The sequence below is a fragment of the Pongo abelii genome, chromosome 5 (assembly GCF_028885655.2).
Source record: "Pongo abelii isolate AG06213 chromosome 5, NHGRI_mPonAbe1-v2.0_pri, whole genome shotgun sequence".
Lineage (NCBI taxonomy): Eukaryota > Metazoa > Chordata > Mammalia > Primates > Hominidae > Pongo > Pongo abelii.
The window spans coordinates 130,814,656-130,833,218 of NC_071990.2; the positions used below are offsets into that span (position 1 = coordinate 130,814,656).

Consider the following 18,563-nt stretch of genomic DNA (forward strand, 5'->3'; position numbering starts at 1 on the left):
TATCTTGGAGCCATTATGTCTCATAATGCTACTGTTTAATATGGAATGGCTCTTTTATTGCTAAAAAATGGCGGTTCCTTTGGATGGTTGAATAAAAGAGGATTATGGCACTTAAATCAATGGCAAAATATGACAAATCATTTTGCCCTGCTAACCACTTTTCTGCAATGACACTTGAAATTTGGGCTTTTTCATCTGAAAAAGCCTGACCAGTTTCATCTATACTTCCTGGAACATGCATTCATTCATTCAGTCACTCAAAATAGTCATCGAATGCCTCCCATGTTTGATGCACTAAAAGGAGCATTTAAGCCAGTTTTAGGTCATCAGGGAATGTTTCTCAAAGAAAGTGACATTTAAAATGAAAGCTGAAATGAATAAGTGCTAGCCCGATATACACTGGAGAGCTAAGGATTTGCAAATGAAAAGTCCCAGCAGTGATAAAGAGTATCCGCATAATTTGAGAATTTCAGATGGCCCCATGTGGCTACGGCATTATATGCAAAGAAAGCAGTGGCTACAGCTACATATGGAGGGGTAAGCACAGTGGTGGTGAAGGTGGGGATGGGGCGGATGGCAGGTAATGAAGTTCTTCCTTGCCATGCTAATGATTTGTTATTCATCCTGACTGCATTTGGTAACTAGTGTAGGCTTTCAAGCAAGAGAAGGGCGTGGTTTGATATGTTCATAGGATGATCACTCTGATTGCAGTGTGGAGAAATCACCAGATAAGAAAATATGGAGACAGGATCTTTAGCTAAGAGGCTATTCTAATAATCCAAATAAAATATGACAGCGGCCAGATGAAAATAGTAGCAACAAGAAAGTCAAGAAACAGAAAGTAATAGACTCATGGAACTGATGATCTAATGGATTCCTTGGATAAGAGAGGCCTCTAGGTTGCTGACCTTGGCAATTGAGTGAATGACAGTGACCTCAGGTGAAATGAGAAATACAGGAGTATTAGAAGGTTTAGCAAGAGATGAATTTCATTGTTGTCATTTCAAATTTAAGGCGCTTCTGTGTTATACAATATTTATTCAAGAAGCAATTAGAAGCGGAAGTCTGGAACCCATTAGAGATATCCAGGCTGAATACAGGAAATACAGAGTTTTGGGCATACCGTTAACTGAAGTCATAGTAATGGATGAAATTACCAAGGTAAATGTGGAAGAGAAAAAAGAGATGAGGACCAAAGTTAGAATTAAGGGCATCAATTATATTAAACAGAAAGGGAAGGAAGAGTCGATAAAGGAGAATTAGAGTAGCCACAGAAGTAGGAGAAACATCAACTGGCTTACTCTTAAAGAAACCATGGGGGCCGGGCATGGCAGCTCCCGCCTGTAATCCCAACACTTTGGGAGGCCAAGGCAGGCAGATCACGGGGTCAAGAGATGGAGACGATCCTGGCCAGCGTGGTGAAACCCCGTCTTTACTGAAAATGGAAAAATTAACTGGGCATGGTGACGCATGCCTGTAATCCCAGCTACTCAGGAGGCTGAGGCAGGAGAATCGCTTGAACCCGGGAGGCAGAGGTTGCAGTGAGCTGAGATCGTGCCACTGCACTCCAGCCTGACTACAGAGCGAGACTGTCTCAAAAAAAGAAAGAAAGAAAGAAAGAAACCATGGGAAGAGAGTATCCAGAAATATCAATGGCTACAGAAAACCTACATATCATGAGGCCTGATGATTGTAAGTTTTGCTTTAGCAACAAAGATCTTATGGGTCATCCTGGTATTATGTTTAATGGTGAAACCAGAAGCCTGTTTAAAGGGAGAATGGGAGACGAAAAAGTAGAGACCAGGAATGTAAACAATGTCTTTTTAAAAGCGTATCAAAAATAGGATAGAAATTGTCAAGCAATTTGAGACTTCACAGATTTTTTTAAGACAGGAAAGGCTTGACCAATTTCAAATATTAATGAGAATGAGCCCGCAAAGGAGGGAATAAAGATGCTGGAGAAAATGGGGAGGCAGGAGGAAAGGAAACCAATTTAGGAGTGGAGTAGCTTCAGACAAAGGACGGAAACAAATGTCAAAGGGATGGAAAATAATGTGGTGAGATACTGAATTGTTTGCCAGGAAACCAAGGGAGCATCCAAATTAGAGCTTTCTTATCTCTTAAAATAGGGGGCCATCACTGACAGAGGATGAGGTGTAGAAGTAGAAGATTTGAGATTGACTGGGCACGTTGGGAGGCTGAGGTGGGCGGATCACCTGAGGTCAGGAGTTCAAGACCAGCCTGGCCAACATGATGAAAACCCATCTGTACTAAAAATGCAAAAAATTAGCCGGGCATGGTGGCATGTGCCTGTAGTACCAGCTACTTGGGAGGGTGAGGCAGGAGAATCCCTTTACTCAGGAGGCGGAGGTTGCAGTGAGCCAAGATGGTGCCACTGCACTCCAGCCTGGGTGACAGAGCTCTGTCTCAAAAAAAAAAAAAAAAAAAGAAAGAAAGAAAAGAAAAAGAAAAAAGAAAAGACTTGTACCTTGTCATATTGGAAAACCGGATTCATTTCACATTGTTATAAAATCTGTAAATGTCACAATATACTTTCAAATATAACACCAAAAATGTAAAAAATAAATGATCTAAAATTCACTGTGGCAATGTCATAATTTCACTGCAAGAAATAGTATAAAGTCTCAAAAAGGGTTAATAGAAGTTTTAAACAAACATTAATTCCGTGGCAATATCTGTGGTGGAAATGACGTCAGCTGTTGTTTGTTGTGAATTACCACACATTCCCTACCAACAATTGTCTGGCCATTAGAAGACACATGAAACATAAATACATTCTTCTTGATTGATTAAATGAAGCAGAGCGCAGTCTATGGGATATCATCCAAGTTCAAGCTGGCGGCTTTGTGGCTCCAGCTGAGATTATCAGGAAGTCAATTCACTAACATGTCCATCTAGTTTGTTACTGACTTTTTTGTTTCTCAACTTTTCTTTCGGTATTGTTTATAAGATGTAAGTCACTATTTTGACCACTCCAAATCCTGTCTTACAAAATCCAGCTAAAATCCAATTCCAAATTCCCTTCTTCCTTTTTCTCAACTCTCAAATGCAAGGATCGCATTCCCACGAAATAACATTCAATGTTGCATTCTTGCTGCCATGTTTATTTTTTGTCAGGTGGTTTTTTAAAATTATTATTTTCCCAAAGTCTAAGTAAATTTCCAGAAGATAGGATGTTCTTTCATTGCCTGTTTCAGTGCATTCCATGTAGCTCTTCCTAACTCCTTATTGCATAACTGATTATTGTGTTAAATATAATTCTGCTTCATGAAAATTTTAATTTGAAGCTATTTGCACACTATTCTGAAGCTATTCTCATTTCTTTGTGGAAAGGTGTTAAAGGATATCACCCCAATGTCTCTTATTATGCAAGCATAAGAAAGAAGATGTTGATCTGAGATTGCTAGTTTTAGATTGACTCCTCTGTATTTATGAAGAACCACCTACATCTATGCTTTCCACCTTGAGGTGGTTTCGGAAAGCCCACTAGTGGGCATGTGCCAAGGTCACAGTATTTATAGCACCTTTTTCTAACATCTCATAGAGCTAAAACCTGGGATATGAAGAAACATAAATGCCTAGAAGAAATAATAAATTTTAGAGACTCTTGAAGTCTATTCCCCAATTTAGAGTAGGAGAAAAATTTACATAGAAATTGATTCAGGGAAAAGAGAATAGCAACTCTTATTGTCAGGTCAGTGTAGCTACAATAGCACAGTATTAGTTTCTCAAATCAAAGAACTTCTTTAAAAATATTTATATCAAAGACTGAGTTCTCTGTCAGTGATAAAGTGTGTGTGTGAGTGTGTGTGTGTAAGAAAGTATATGTGTTCATAGACACACATTCATAGCTAGGGACTGTATGATAAATTACATTCTAACTCTCACTAAATTAAAAACAAACTTCTTCTCCCTTTTCCTTTACAGAATTGTCAACATCACACTGCTGGTGACTTCTGTGAACGATGTGCTCTTGGATACTATGGAATTGTCAAGGGATTGCCAAATGACTGTCAGCAATGTGCCTGCCCTCTGATTTCTTCCAGTAACAAGTAAGATTGAGAAATATAACCATATTTCCCAATCAGAAACGCCATCTGTCTAGCACATGGGCTGTCTATGATTTGGCTATTTTTTCCATGTAGACAAAAATCTCAATTTAAGATAGAGATATTTTTAATAATATAAAAACATGACAAAAGTGAGTATATAATGCTCTATGTTTCATTTTTCCTTTGAAACTCTGTCCCAAGTAAATAATACTTATTAATTAAAATTTAAGTACCAATATTAATGTAAGACATATTTATAAAACAAATGATATATATATATACAAATATGCATGGTTTCATGAATATACCGGTCTAATGTTTGCATATAGCTCTGCCCATAATATCAGCTATGAAGGATTGTTCGGGTGCATATTATATAATTTTTGTGGCTGTTTCCGTTTATTTTATGTGTTTAATTCAAGATTGGGAAATAATTATCAAGAAAACATTGAAAAATTGTACAATTAAAGCAGGTGACTTATTGTTAGGCTCCAAAAAAGTCATCTCCCGGAATCACAGCCTCCTTTTTCTTAAGATGGTCTGAGCTTGGTACCATGGAAACACAGCCCTAAGAAGAAACAAAAGCTGGAATATCTTATTTCAGTGCTGTCTGAACATTCTGCTCTGGTTTATATATTGATGAAAACCCCTAGGTGTTTTCATTTACCTTTTTGCCCAGACTACCTGCACTTTCTGTTAAGTGATTTATAGACTTCAGTAAGGCAGAGTAGTTTTACTCTAAGAATTTGCTTTTGAAAATAATGTATGGCAGTTTGTTCAGAATTAGAATTCGGGACACTTTATCTTGAGTGTTAAACAGCCACAGAGCAATTCGGACAACGTGATCTTTGCACCTGTGCCTACTCACTTTCTTCTTCATCTTCGGCTTTGTATGCATTCTGAAAACATTTCCTGTAAATCATCTCCTTTTCCTCTGAAAGCTCCTCTTTTTTGTTGGCTGGAATCACAAGCCTTTTACAGGGTGTCAAATGTGAAGTTTTAGGTAAGCTGGATATTGAAAAGGATAATATACACGGTCTTATTGTTCATCCAGGGACCAAGTAGTAGGTGTATGAAAAATAATATTATTTTTGTCTCTCTTTCCCTGATTTCTCCTTGATGCCCCGATTTATTTAACTGTTTTAAAAAGTAAGCCATTTGGATTAGAAAAATTTAATAATTAATTGATAATTCCCTGGTGAGTACACTATAATAAAAGCTACAGGAGACATACAAGAGAAGCATGCCATTTTTTGGAGGAGCTCACTGTAAAACCTGTGTGTTAAGGGGTTTCAACTTAAATGTAAAGAAAATTCAAAGGCACAAAACACCACACTTAATATTGGAAGCTTCAAGAACATATGAAAAGAAATAGTAGCATGTATAATGGATCTTAAACAATTAATTTAAGGATTTTCACTGGTGGGAATAGTAGGAAATTATATGGGCAAATGCTTAGAAAATACAAGGCATGTGCAAAACCTAGTAAGTAACAGAATTTGGAACATGGCGTTCAGACACAATTTCATGATCACAGATGAAAATGAATCGGAAAATAAAGACCATATTATAGATATCCTTAAATACCAGTCTAAGAAATAGTTATTTAATTTTCTATGTAATAAGGAAACACTACAAGTTTTTATTTTGAAAAAAAGGTTAATATGATTATAGCCACATTTTAGGAAAACTATTATCATAGAATTGAGTATAATGAATTGAAACAGGCAAATGAGAAAAGCATAGAGACCAATTAAAAGGCTAGTTTACTAGTGTGGGCAAAAGATAATTAGAACCAGAAGTAGGTAATAGTAACAAGAATGGAGACAAAGGAATGAATGTGAGAAAATGGTTTAATACAGCTCTACAGATTTGAAAACCAATTAGATGTGAGGGGTGAGGGTCCGGGCAGAAGTTGAAGACAGGTTTTTAGGCAGGTTGCCCCCAAAAATGGTGGTGCTATTAACTGAAATGGAGAAACCAGGAGAGAGCCATTAGAGAAGAAAGATAATTTATGTTTCAAATAGATTCAGATTGATAGAACATATCTGTCTGAATGGAAATATGCAAATAGCTGCAGGAAATGGAAATCTGAAAATTGCAGGAGCAGATGAAGGAAGAGATATGTTAATAAGTGAATTAAAGTTGGATAAGATTTCCCAGGCTAATGTTATCCAAGGCAAGTATATAGAAAGAACGAAAGACAGGACTTTATGTTGGGAAAGGAGAAAAAGAAGAGCCAAGGCAGGAGCAGTCAGAAGAGAGGGAATCCAGGTGGCACTGCCATTGACACCAAGGGAGAGAAGAGCAGTGAACAGCATCAATTGCTGCTCTCACAAGGGAGACCCAATGAATATGGTGGCAATTGACTATTGTAATTGAGCAAATAAATGGGCTTGCTGCCTGAAGCACATAGAAGCCAATAAGGTTGGCATTGGCTTTGGAGAAAAGAAAGGCTTTATTGCAAAATTGGTCAGCAAGGAGGCAAGAATCAGGTTCAAATCTGTCTCCCTAATTTGGGATATGGGGAAAGTTGCAACAGATCAGAAGGCAAGGCAAAGGATTTAGAAATGCTGGCTTGGCAAAGTCTGATTGGAGGGCTTCAAATTTGATCACTTACAGTAAGGTATATTGAGGCAGATTTTAGCCCTGGATCTTCTGGGCCAATGGACCCCTCATTTCTGAAGGAGTTCCAATGTTCAGGTTTTGATTTTGTCCCGTCTTGTTGGTTCAAGGGGAGGAATAGTTGGTTCCTGGTGTTGTTAGAGGTCAAAATTTTTCTATTGAACATGCCCGGGCTACATGACTTGCAGCTTTTGGCTCTGTTATACCTAAAAGGTAACTTGACATTTTGTTATCAACGGAGTAGGTCCAGTTGTGGTTGGTCCTGTGGTTACACTATAAGAGTCATTGACAAATTTTGACCATCAATAATGAACGCAGAATTTGAATTTACAGTTTTAAGAAATTTCAAGAATAAAATGATAGAATACTACCCTGATTGGTTAGCAGGATCAATAACAGGGTGTGTTTTCATTTTTGTTTCATTGTTGTTTTATATGATTTGTATAATTTGAGTAAATTTTTAGGCAAAAGACCCCAAAAGAATCAAAATATCAAATTAAAATGGCAAGTTCAGTGGCTTTCAAACTTTATTGATTGCAACCACTGTAAGAAACACTTTTTTATATCATAAGCCAGAAACACACAAAAACTTGTGTGTGTAGATATCTAAATATATGTATTATACACCATGGCGTTTATTTAATTTTGTTATTTTACATTTTTAGAAAAAAAATTTTAGCCAAAACCTACTAAATGAATTTCATGAGTCACTTATATCACCATCTAAAGCTTGGGACATATTAGGCTAATTAACAAAGTGAAGATCTATAAATGGTGGGAAGAGAAGAATTAAAATGTGAAGCAAAGAAACCAGCCAGGGCAAAGAAAAGAGGCACTTCTCCCCAAGATATAAAAACAGATTCTGAGGAATAGATGGAGGAGGCTGACTCAATTTATGACTTCAATCTGTGCAGTCAGTGAGAAATATGGAGGCATGATGAGTGATTACTGACTCATTTCCACGGCATTAGTTCAAGTCCTCATTATCTCTTACCAAAACAAATATGGTAGAAATTTAACTCTTATGACAGAGCGGCAGTGCTCACACACCCTTAGAAGTTTCCAGTGCCTTTCCGAGGAAAGATCAGACTCTTTGAGCATTAGAAACCCTCTGTAATCTGACTACCTTTCCAGGCTCCATGCCCTCAACTCCATTCTATATAATGCCAAGTTTGGCATTTCTTGCACTTATCTAGACATCGTTAGCAGTCTGCTCTTGCTATTCCCTGAAACAATCCCTGTGAAATCTAATTTATTTTTAAAGACATTTTTCAAACCCTACCTCTGCCGCAAAACCTGTCCATAGCACAGCATGTATTTTGTACATTTTATATACAACTAACACATTTTACTATACAGAATTATTTCAATCATTCTTTCAGGAGATGAACATTTACTAAGCATATACTTCATCCCAACACTATGAATAAAAGATAAAAGATATGTGTCCTGTCCTATATGTGTACATATCTGTGTCTCACACAGAATTGTAAATTCTTTGAAGGTAAACATAATGTTTATTTATTTATTTATTCAAGAAAGAGTTAATGAGGGCCCAACTCAATGCTAGGCATGGCTCATCATACTGGGAATATATAAGTGAACAAAATGACCCGTGTTTCCTAGCCTTCTGGAGCTTATATTTTTTATAAGAGAGTAAGATGAAGTAGATATATAATGTAATATCGGGTAATGACAAGTACTACCAGGAGAAATAAAGGAGCCTCAAGGAACTTAGAGTGATGAAGGTATGATTTTAGATGAGGTGGTCCATGATCTTCACAAACAGATGAGACTTGTACGGAAATGTGAATGGTGTTAGCCATGTGAATACCTGCAAGAAGAACAGTCCCCTCAGAGAAAAAAGTCACTGCACTGGCCCTGAGACAGGCCTATGCTTGGCAGACAACAGGAGGCCAGGGTGGTTGGAACAGAGTGAATGAGAAGAGGGGGCTAGGAGATGAAGTCAGCAAAGCTCTAACGAATATCTAAATGTTCTGAAGGCTAAAAATCTTCCAGTGGCAAGAGGTGGCTTGGTACAGGATAATCCAGTGGTGTTATTGATGGAAGCACCAGCAGCATTTGCAGGTAGGAGATAAGTGGAGCGTGAGAGAGGAGACACGGTTGACACCATGGTTTTTGGCAGAGCAAATGGAAACATGGAGTGGCTGTTGACTGGGATGGGGAAAATTAGGGAAAGGTCTGGTGTATTTTTGGAGGGGGAGAAACTTACTTTTAAATCTGTGAAGGTAGGCGCAATATTTAAAGCCCTTAGGACTAAGTGAGATCATTTAGAGGAGAGAGGAGAAGGGAGCAGAAATCAGAAAACTGAATTGTGAAGCACGTTAAGAGATCAAGGACATGCCATAGATCCAACAAAGGAAACTGAAAAGGAACAACCGATGAACTGGGATAAAAACCAGAAGGAAATGGTTTCCAAGAAAAACATTTATCTCTGCAGTGTCCATAGGAGATGACACAGAGAGCAGGCTCTGTAAATTTTAAAAATTCTGTTGAGGGGTGTTTGGAATTAGCAGCCATAAGGAAATGTAAAAGATGGTCTCCATGAGAAAAGCACAAGGATTTCTGAGTAGCCCTGCAGATGAAATGAGAATTGAGAGCAGATTAGGGAGTTGTGAACAGAAAGAATAAACTCAAGCTTCAAGTGAGATGGAATCCCTACTCCCTCCAGAAGACCTTTTATGTGATATAAGGAACAGTGCAATCCACCATAATATCATAATTTGAAAAAAATTATATCAACTATTCAAGAATTACTGCATTCCTATACAGTAAACACTTTATTTATTATTTTTTATTGTCATTTCATTATTTTACTATAAAGAAATGTAATTTAATCATACTGGCTCTTTAGAGTTTCACTTGAAATGTCTAAAATCTGTTTCTTAGAGCCCATATATGTATAAGAGTGTGTGTGTGCGCGCGCATATGCGTGCATGTGCGTGAGTGCGCATGCACAGATGCACTCAGTATCAGGCTTTAAATGAATGAGCTAAAAATTTGGCAGAGTGTGTCAGTTATAAGTTTATTTTTTGTGAAGGCAAAAATAAATTTGTTGGATGAGTTTGTGAGTAGTAGATCAATTTGTTCACATATTTTGCAAAAGTTAGAGCCTATTACTCATTCATGTACTATTGATGTAACGCATTAGAAGACAGTTAACGTTAGGTCCTAATGGCACCTGACCAAAAGGAGCTGTGGGCCCGGCCTATACACCTTATTGCATGTTCAGCATCAACTGATTTAGTGAAGCAGCAAAAAGGAAAATGGTGTGTGCAGCATTATCGTTCTGCCACAGATACATGTTTTTAATTTACAAGTTTCCAATGCATCACTCAGTTTTATCTAATGGGAATGCAGCTGAGAGAAGTTTGTAACAACCCAAAACTGCATGCTAATATAGTTTAGTTTTCAAGTCTTGTGGTGTCTTTTTTTAATGGAATAAGATCATCAGAAATCCTGGAGCAAGACAGACTGGCTGTGGTCTACCAGCATTGTAGTAAAAACATTGCGGAAGTTATATAAGACCTAATTATTAGAAAATACCATAAAATAGTCATTTTTATAGAAAAAGCTTTCCTTTCTTTCCTCACACTAAATCACATTACTTTGTGTTCAAAGTAAAATGTAGTTTGAAATCTGGATGTAAATTAGAAAAGATATTATTTTATTCCAAGTGAAACATTTATTCACACTTCACGTCTTGAAGCACCAGTGGCCATTTGGGCTGAGTTTTCAAGAAAAAAAAATTACATAGATTTTATGCCCTTTTTTTAACCTAAAAGATATTAAGTAATAGCTATTCCACTATCAGACAATGTGCATAAATTCTAGTCAGATTTTTCTTTTGATTAGTGAACAATAGGACAGTTTTGCTGGATGTTTAGTATATTCATGGCTGTCACATCATTATTAAATTCCAGAATATTAACATGCTTTGTGTGATGCATTTTTAATCCATCATAAACCAAACAATATGTATTTGTTTACTATTATTAATGGTTTTTCATTGTGATGTCCTAGCCTTAAATAAGAACTTCAGCAATAATTATAAAGATGGCATTTATCACTACCTAAAAGTATGTCCCAATAACCTTGATAATGGATAGGAATACTATTTTATAAAATAAATGGATTAAACTTTTTTGCAATCCTTTTCTTTCTGATTCAGTTTCAGCCCCTCTTGTGTCGCAGAAGGCCTTGATGACTACCGCTGCACGGCTTGTCCACGGGGATACGAAGGCCAGTACTGTGAAAGGTACCAACAGCCATGAAACGTACAGAGTAATGATATGTAGGGATTATATGGTAAAGGGTCACAATAGGAAAACATTCATTCTTTGAAGAACTTCGATATTTGCATATCCTTTAGAAGTTTAAATGACAATGCTTTCAAAACCACATATGTATCTTAGAATTTGCCCAAAGAAAGTTGTTTATTTCCACCGTATGTTTAGACTTTATCAAAGATTCCAAACTATTTCACAATTATCTAACTTATGCTTTAGTATATATATATGTAATTTTATATGTAAATATATAATTTTATAAGAATAAATCAATTTTCAAAAGCTTAGCAGTAGTTACTGCTAATAAAAAACTGGCTACACTTATTTGAATGCACTAGAAAATATTGTCTGGAAGCAACTGCATTCACGTCATTGTTCTGAACACTATGGCACTACACCAGCAAGTGTATACATAACTCAAAATATAAATAATATCAATAATTTTTAATTAGTACCCAGACAATAAAGTATTTGTTATTCAGTTTTCCTTTTCAATAGGCAAACAATATTATTTATATGTTTTCTCTTACCATATTGCTTATGAAATCTCATAATACATGTATACAGCTGTTAAATTGAATTCTCAATGTAATCCAAACGGTAAATTAAGGAGTATAGTTCCAAACTGACTGTCTAGAAAAGTTGCAATTAATATCTTCCAGATACATATTTTCTGTAAGATCAGTATCCTGGATATTCAAACTTGTCACCACCACTTTTGGTACATTTTAGGTATTATCTTTAACATAACAGAGAAATACTAATGTTAACTACTAACATTATACACACTTGATAATTTTAGCATAATTGATAGCAGTATAAAATTTTATAAAGAGCCATAGACTTCGCTCAATTCCAACAGTTTAGCTACATTCCATTTTCCTCATCTATAATCTCAGGAATCATTGATAGGCCTCCTACTTTACACTAATATTGTGAAAATAAGTGTGTAAAGGGCACTGTTTGTGCCCTGCCTAGGCACCTACACTGAAGCCTTCTCTCCAACAGAAGAGGCAGAAAGGCCTGAGTGCTTACCCCACCTTCCTGCAGTGGCCCATGACTAACCAGTGTGAGAGTACAAAAGTCCAGCTCTTTGGCCCCTAAGTGGAACAAGTTTTGAGATCTTTCTTTTATGCTCCAGAACACTCCATGGAATCAGGCTAAGACTGGGACATCACCTGAAATCACACCCTTGATTAGAGTTTTTCTTTTCCATGTCCTGCTTCACCCACTCCTTTGTAAGATTCTCCTAGGAACACTTAAATGATAAGCTTCTTTGTAAATATAAACTAATACTAATTATCAGTACCCACTTAAGAGTCTTGTTTTATATAACCAGCAACAGCTGTATTAATCATGGCAATAAGTAACTAAATAATTAGGCTTAAGCTTTATAAATCCCAATGCAATTTTTATACATTTGTAAAATATATTTCTAAATAAATCCGTATGTGGTAACTCTAAACACAGTATCCAATATTTGCATATATATAAAACGGTGGATTCACAATTTCCATGCCAACAGAAATTAGCAGCAATTAAATAACTCACAGCAACACCAAATCTAAAAATATTTCCATTTGTTCTGAAGATATGTACATCTTTTGGATATAGATATAGGTGATACAAGTACATACTTGTTAATACCCACCAGTGAGCTTTGGTATTCATGGTTAGACTAATATTTATTTCCTGTACCTTTAAACACCAGTAGGATGGTGACTAAAAGCATTGCTGGACACCAAAAAGATTATCTACAGTAATTCATGAAAAAAATTATGGTATAGCTACATTTATACACTGTAGTTACCATTTTCTACAAAAGCATGTGTATAGAAAAGGCTAGAAGGGTACACTAAAATAACAATTATTGTGTTAAAGCAGAGTGATTACAGAAAACTTATTTTTTAATATCCAGTAGTATTTAATCGATAAAAGCCGTCGGTTCGTATAGCATAGAGATGAGCAGGGCCATACAGTATCAAATGTGAGTGACTTAAATTGTTTTTCCAGTCCTCAAACGTTGTTATAGCTTTGCATTCATCATCTCTAACATATAAATGGTCAGGTTATATTTCTCTGAAAAATTGCTTTATTCAGCTATATTAAACCAAAGTTCTTGGTTAAATTTTTATTGTAACCTTCCAAATAAATTTGTTCCAGTGCTGAGAGCTTCTTAAATCATTTAAATCATCTTTTGACCTGCCCAGACTGATCAGGTTAGGTCTAAAACTGCTTAAATTTCTTGAGTATCGCTGTAATATAGAAACCTCTCCCCATACTTTATTTTCAATACTCTTGTAATAAACTCTTTGAACATTTAATCAACCTGAGTCTGCTTAGAATACAATTATTTTACCTGTAAATGTTAAGAAGCCATTTAAGTGGACTTACTTAAATGCTTTCAGTATTTGTAATCTTTCATTGAAAAAAAAAAAATCAAAAACATAAATGTATAAAAGCCTAATGTCACAAATCATTTTCTTCATGTTTTGCCTTTTCTAACCAGCACAGGGTGAATTAACTTTCACAGTCAGCCATGCAGATTTCACAGTCTCAGGCAGCTAAAGATGGTCTATGATTATCTTGCCAGTATTTATAGCTTTTGGCTCCAATCCCCTACTGTCTCTCAACTTCCTCACATACTTGCCTGTTGAACAAAAATTCTAACTATTGGTTATATTTACACTGACCATATATAAAACTTGTTGTCCAATCTGGGACACTATATTAAAAACAGGAAGTGTTTTCAGCAATTAAGCCAAAACAACAGGTAATAGGAAATTGTCCTGGGCAAACCAGAATGTATGGCCCTGCTAGCATTGTGTAAAGTTACCAAACTTCCAGTGTCATAACCTGGAGTGAAATACACTTAGGTGAATGGAAGCATAGATAGGTGGAAGAGTCAATTAATGGACTGCATTTAGGATTCATCCAGTTGGATTCTCTTTCTAATTTTCCAAATCAGTGTTATATATTTTGTTTGCATATCATTAACCCACTTCCGCAGATACACATGAAAAAATGCATCTTGAGGAAGATATGGTGAAAAGAAAAGATGAATAAAATTAAACAGAAAATCTGAGTAGCCTATTGCCACTTAACTTGCCTCTTTTGCCTCGTTAGTAAAATTAATGGGTTGTATTATTTGGTTATTTTGAGATCCAAAATTCATGAGTATAGGGAAGCTCCAGGAGTCAATATAGAATTGCATTCATCTCTAATTATACAAGAGGACTTAACAAAAAAGTTCATGATCTAGAGCAGTTACAGACAAACTATGACCCACAGGCCAAATTTGGCCCATTTCTGATTCTGTATGGCACTCAATTAAGAACTGTTTTTACAGGTCAGCATTTACAATCAATTTGATGACAGGAGGCACTAAATTATAACCCAAATGAAGGATAATTTCAAACCTCAGGAAGAATCCAATTCTTCTCATTAGTAGCCTGATATTACAAAGTAATTTGACATTATTATATTATTATTATTATGTTTTCAATTCCATCAACAACAGCAGAATGCTTTAGAATTTTATTTCTTTTTCATGGCATAATCTTGATTTTTCCTATATCCTGCAAAGCCTACTATTTACTATCTGACCCTTTACAGGAAAAGTTAACTAATGTATGGACTCTTGCTATCAGTTTTGTTTCATCAAAACAAAAGACCACACACAACAATGTGGAGACATGACTTGCTATTAACCTCTTTTGCTTTGTCACTGTTTCGATTCAGGTGTGCCCCTGGCTATACTGGCAGTCCAAGCAGCCCTGGAGGCTCCTGCCAAGAATGTGAGTGTGATCCCTATGGCTCACTGCCTGTGCCCTGTGACCCTGTCACAGGATTCTGCACGTGCCGACCCGGAGCCACGGGAAGGAAGTGTGACGGCTGCAAGCGCTGGCATGCACGCGAGGGCTGGGAGTGTGTTTGTACGTATACTAACTTCGCTGTTAGTTTTGGAGGCCTTGATTCCAGTTCTGTCTCATTTCCAATGAGAAAGACTGACTCTCCCTGCCCGCCTTTTTTTTTTTACAGTAGTTAGTTCTATTCTTCATTCTTTCTGACACTATCTATCCACCTTCTGCTGTTCACCTGCTGATTTCGTGTCCATCCTGCTGAGCCAAGAACAGCTGAGAAAATCCTCGGTGTGCTTTAGTCAGTTCATTGAAAGACCTACAATGAAGCTCCTGGAGGCATTTTATTTGATTTGTCCATCTCAGGGTTTCCAGTTTTGCCTCAAGTTGGCATTGCCTTTGTGACAGATTAAAGATCTGAGTATATTAAAAAATTTAGAATCCTCCTGAATTTGTAATCAACTGGACAGATACTTTAAGCCTTGAATGATAACTGATGTTTCTTTTCCCAGCTTTTATGAAAATCCATGGGCATACTGCTTCATAATTTTCTCTTGAACTACAAAACCCGTAAACAGTAACAATGAAGTCAAGTATTTTTACTCATGTACAATAAGTGGAGAGCAGTTTGCTCTCTTGCTGTCTCTCTTTTTTCTTACTGATTCTGGATTCGGTAGTGCCATATTGAAAGTACATTGAAATCAGTAGCTAAATATAATTCTCGGATCTTGCATACATTCAAATCCAAAATAGGTTATTTATAAATTTAAGGAAGGAGTGCTGTTCTATAGTATTCTTTTCCTCAAGGAAATTTATTTTAGCACCTTTTATTTCAACATTTACCTATTTTAATAGTATTTGTGCTTGTCAACGTTTCTTGTTTTAGCATATTGTTTGAGTCTAAATCTTAATAGTATCTTAAATAGAAGAATTTTTGTTTATATTCTAGTTTTATAAGAGTTAACCTCAGAAGCTAAGGCTGGATTAAAAAATACACCAAAAAGTTAAGACTGGGTGTTATTTGGGAAAATAGATTTTAAAATCATTTTTTCTCTGTATTTTAACCATCTTTAATGAAAATGTATTACACTGAAAATAAATGTGAAGGTAGGTGAGAGGGGAGGGATTAAATGTGCTGTCAAATACATTTATATTGTCATATTTAGTTGATAGTATATACACACTCATTCTTCCCAAGTATAATGATATATTTTAATCATAATTAAAGAAGTAGACTATCAAAATATTTTATAATATTGCTTTCAAGTTGAATAAATTATTAACATGCACATAATTAACTAGATAATATATAGATATTCTTAATGTAAACATGAAACAGTTCTTGAATTATTAATCATCACTTTTATTAATTATCCAGAAGCAAACTTGAAATAAAAAGATCATATTAATGTTAAGCACAAAAATTAAACAATAGCACATTAAAATCTGGGGTAGATAATATAATGGGATTATTTGGGGAACATTTCTTTTAAAGAGAATTGGCATTCTGCCCATCAACAAGTTTTCATTTATTGTTGATGATCAATACTCTTTTAACATTTTGAATACATTTATCATTAGAAATCGTAACTCATCTTTTCCCTGTCACATATATGGGTTTCTAATCTCCACTTGTCCCATGTGATATTAACAAAAGGGCCAATCCTCCAGTTACAAAGCTACACCAGTTTTATAATGCTTATTTGCTTTATTCTTGCCCCACAAGGAAATGTATTTACAGGGGTTATACATGGTATTTAGTTCAGTTGCTAGACTGGAAGTGTTTATATTCTTTTTAAAAGAATAGCAATTTTTATTCCAGAAAAAAATATTAAATTATAGGATTGTTTTTGATATCTAGACCCTTTTTCTAAAGCACAATTAATTATCTTATAATTATGCTGTATAGATTTTCCATATACTGCTCTTAAGCATTAGTGATTTCCACTTCCTTCTAGGAAGGTTTTCTCTTCACCTTTCATTAAACTAACTCTAAGAATTGTTACACAGAGTATCTTGAGACTTTTCATCTTTTCTCTTCTTCTAAAATTTCTCCAGTTATGGAAAAATATGCCATGATTCTATGATCTTGGCCTTTCCCAGGATTCAGTTTCTACTTCTACTCCTAGTTTTGAAATGAGATAAAATAAGAAACAAGTGAGGATGTAATTCTGACTTATTCTCAATTCTCCTTTTAATATATTTCTGTATCCTCAAGATACAGAAATTAGTGTGAGAGACTAAAAAATGGATTCACCTGGCGTGTTTGATTTGCAGGACCTGTTTTAGCACATGTGATCATGGTGGAATTGTATAAGGCCTGGGGGTGAGAGTAAGGGAGGTAGCTTGGCTCTAGCAAGAGAATTTAGATGTAGTAAGAGAAATGTCTGTGGTGCTTGTTGTTAATATAGTACTGACTACAGAAAATAAACTTTCTCCTATTACTTAGAATAAGTAAACACTCAGTTTAGTAGCATGTATTGTACAAGAGTTAATTTTGCTTCCTTTAGTTACTTCGCTGGGAAATATAATTTAGACTGATCCACATCATGGATTTGTGTATTTCAAAAAAAAAAAAGAAAAGAAAGAGAGAGAGAAATGCATGATAAATGACCTAAGCCTGATCATTGCATGATCTCAGGTAATTTGCGTATTGGTGAAAGGAATCTGTACACTCACTATAAATTTAGTTTAGGCTCTTATTTCACAAAGTATATAAAATTCTGCTGAAGAGATCAGGCAAAACAAAGCCAATGCAGGAACTGTGAAAGGACTTCCCTTGGACAACTTGGTCCCTAAAAGATACTTATAGCTTCCGGGGACAGTTGCCAGTGACCAGGCCTGGATTTTACTGGATCCAGAATGGAATTTTTTGCAGCACACAGGCCTTTTATATGTGGATTTTCACTACTATCATGAAGAATTTATACAAATAATCTGCATCCACATTAGGAACTATTTAGACATCACAGTCTCTCATAGTTAGTGACCTAAATTCAGCCCCACCAAGCAGAGTCAGTTCCTGGGCATAACTAAGCAATTTATTCACCTTCAAATTCCAGGCATTCTCTAAAGTCCCTTTTACCACACAGGGTTCATCATAATAGTAATTTTATTTAAAGGCTCACCTTGACTGAGAACTTACCATTTGCCAGGCACTATATTAAGCATTTTACATGTGGTTCTTTTCACTCTTGTAACATTCCCATTCCTTATCATCCTCACTGTGTGATAAGAAAACTGAATTTAGGTAGGTGAAGTCATTTTCTCAGTGACTTTTCAGTAGATCCGTGATTTGAGCATGGGTCAGTCTTACAACTCTTATTTTCTTAACCTCTATGCTGGCTACTGATAAACAGAGAAAGCAAACGTGGTTTAGCCAATATATTCAACATTAATGAATTCAGCCCTTTATTCATTTACTGCTTCCATGTTTAGAGCCCATTCTACCTCGATTAAAAATAAATATAAAATGAGCTAAAATTACAAAATGAGAAATTTTAAGTATATATAATCTCAATAATGACATTTATTTTCTGCTAATCATTGAGACTCCTCTAAGATTTAAAACATTATGGCATCTATGGTAGATTCCTTTTCATCAGAGATTGTCAAGTAGAGACTGTCTTCTATGCAGAAGAAAAGACACTAGCTGGGTGCCCAGATTAACTTCACAGCCTCTTATTTTCTAAAAG

General features: G+C 35.7%; 1 protein-coding gene across 3 annotated transcripts in view; it reads left to right on the forward strand.

Moving 5' to 3' along the window:
* Positions 1-18,563, forward strand: part of LAMA2 (laminin subunit alpha 2) — a 652,245-nt gene that overhangs the window by 460,735 nt on the left and 172,947 nt on the right. For all 3 annotated transcript variants that reach the window (XM_054558144.2, XM_054558145.2, XM_054558146.2), the window contains 3 exons: positions 3,949-4,073; positions 10,891-10,977; positions 14,750-14,943. In XM_054558144.2, coding sequence (XP_054414119.2) covers positions 3,949-4,073; positions 10,891-10,977; positions 14,750-14,943 — 406 coding nt within the window. The remainder of the gene's footprint in view (positions 1-3,948; positions 4,074-10,890; positions 10,978-14,749; positions 14,944-18,563) is intronic.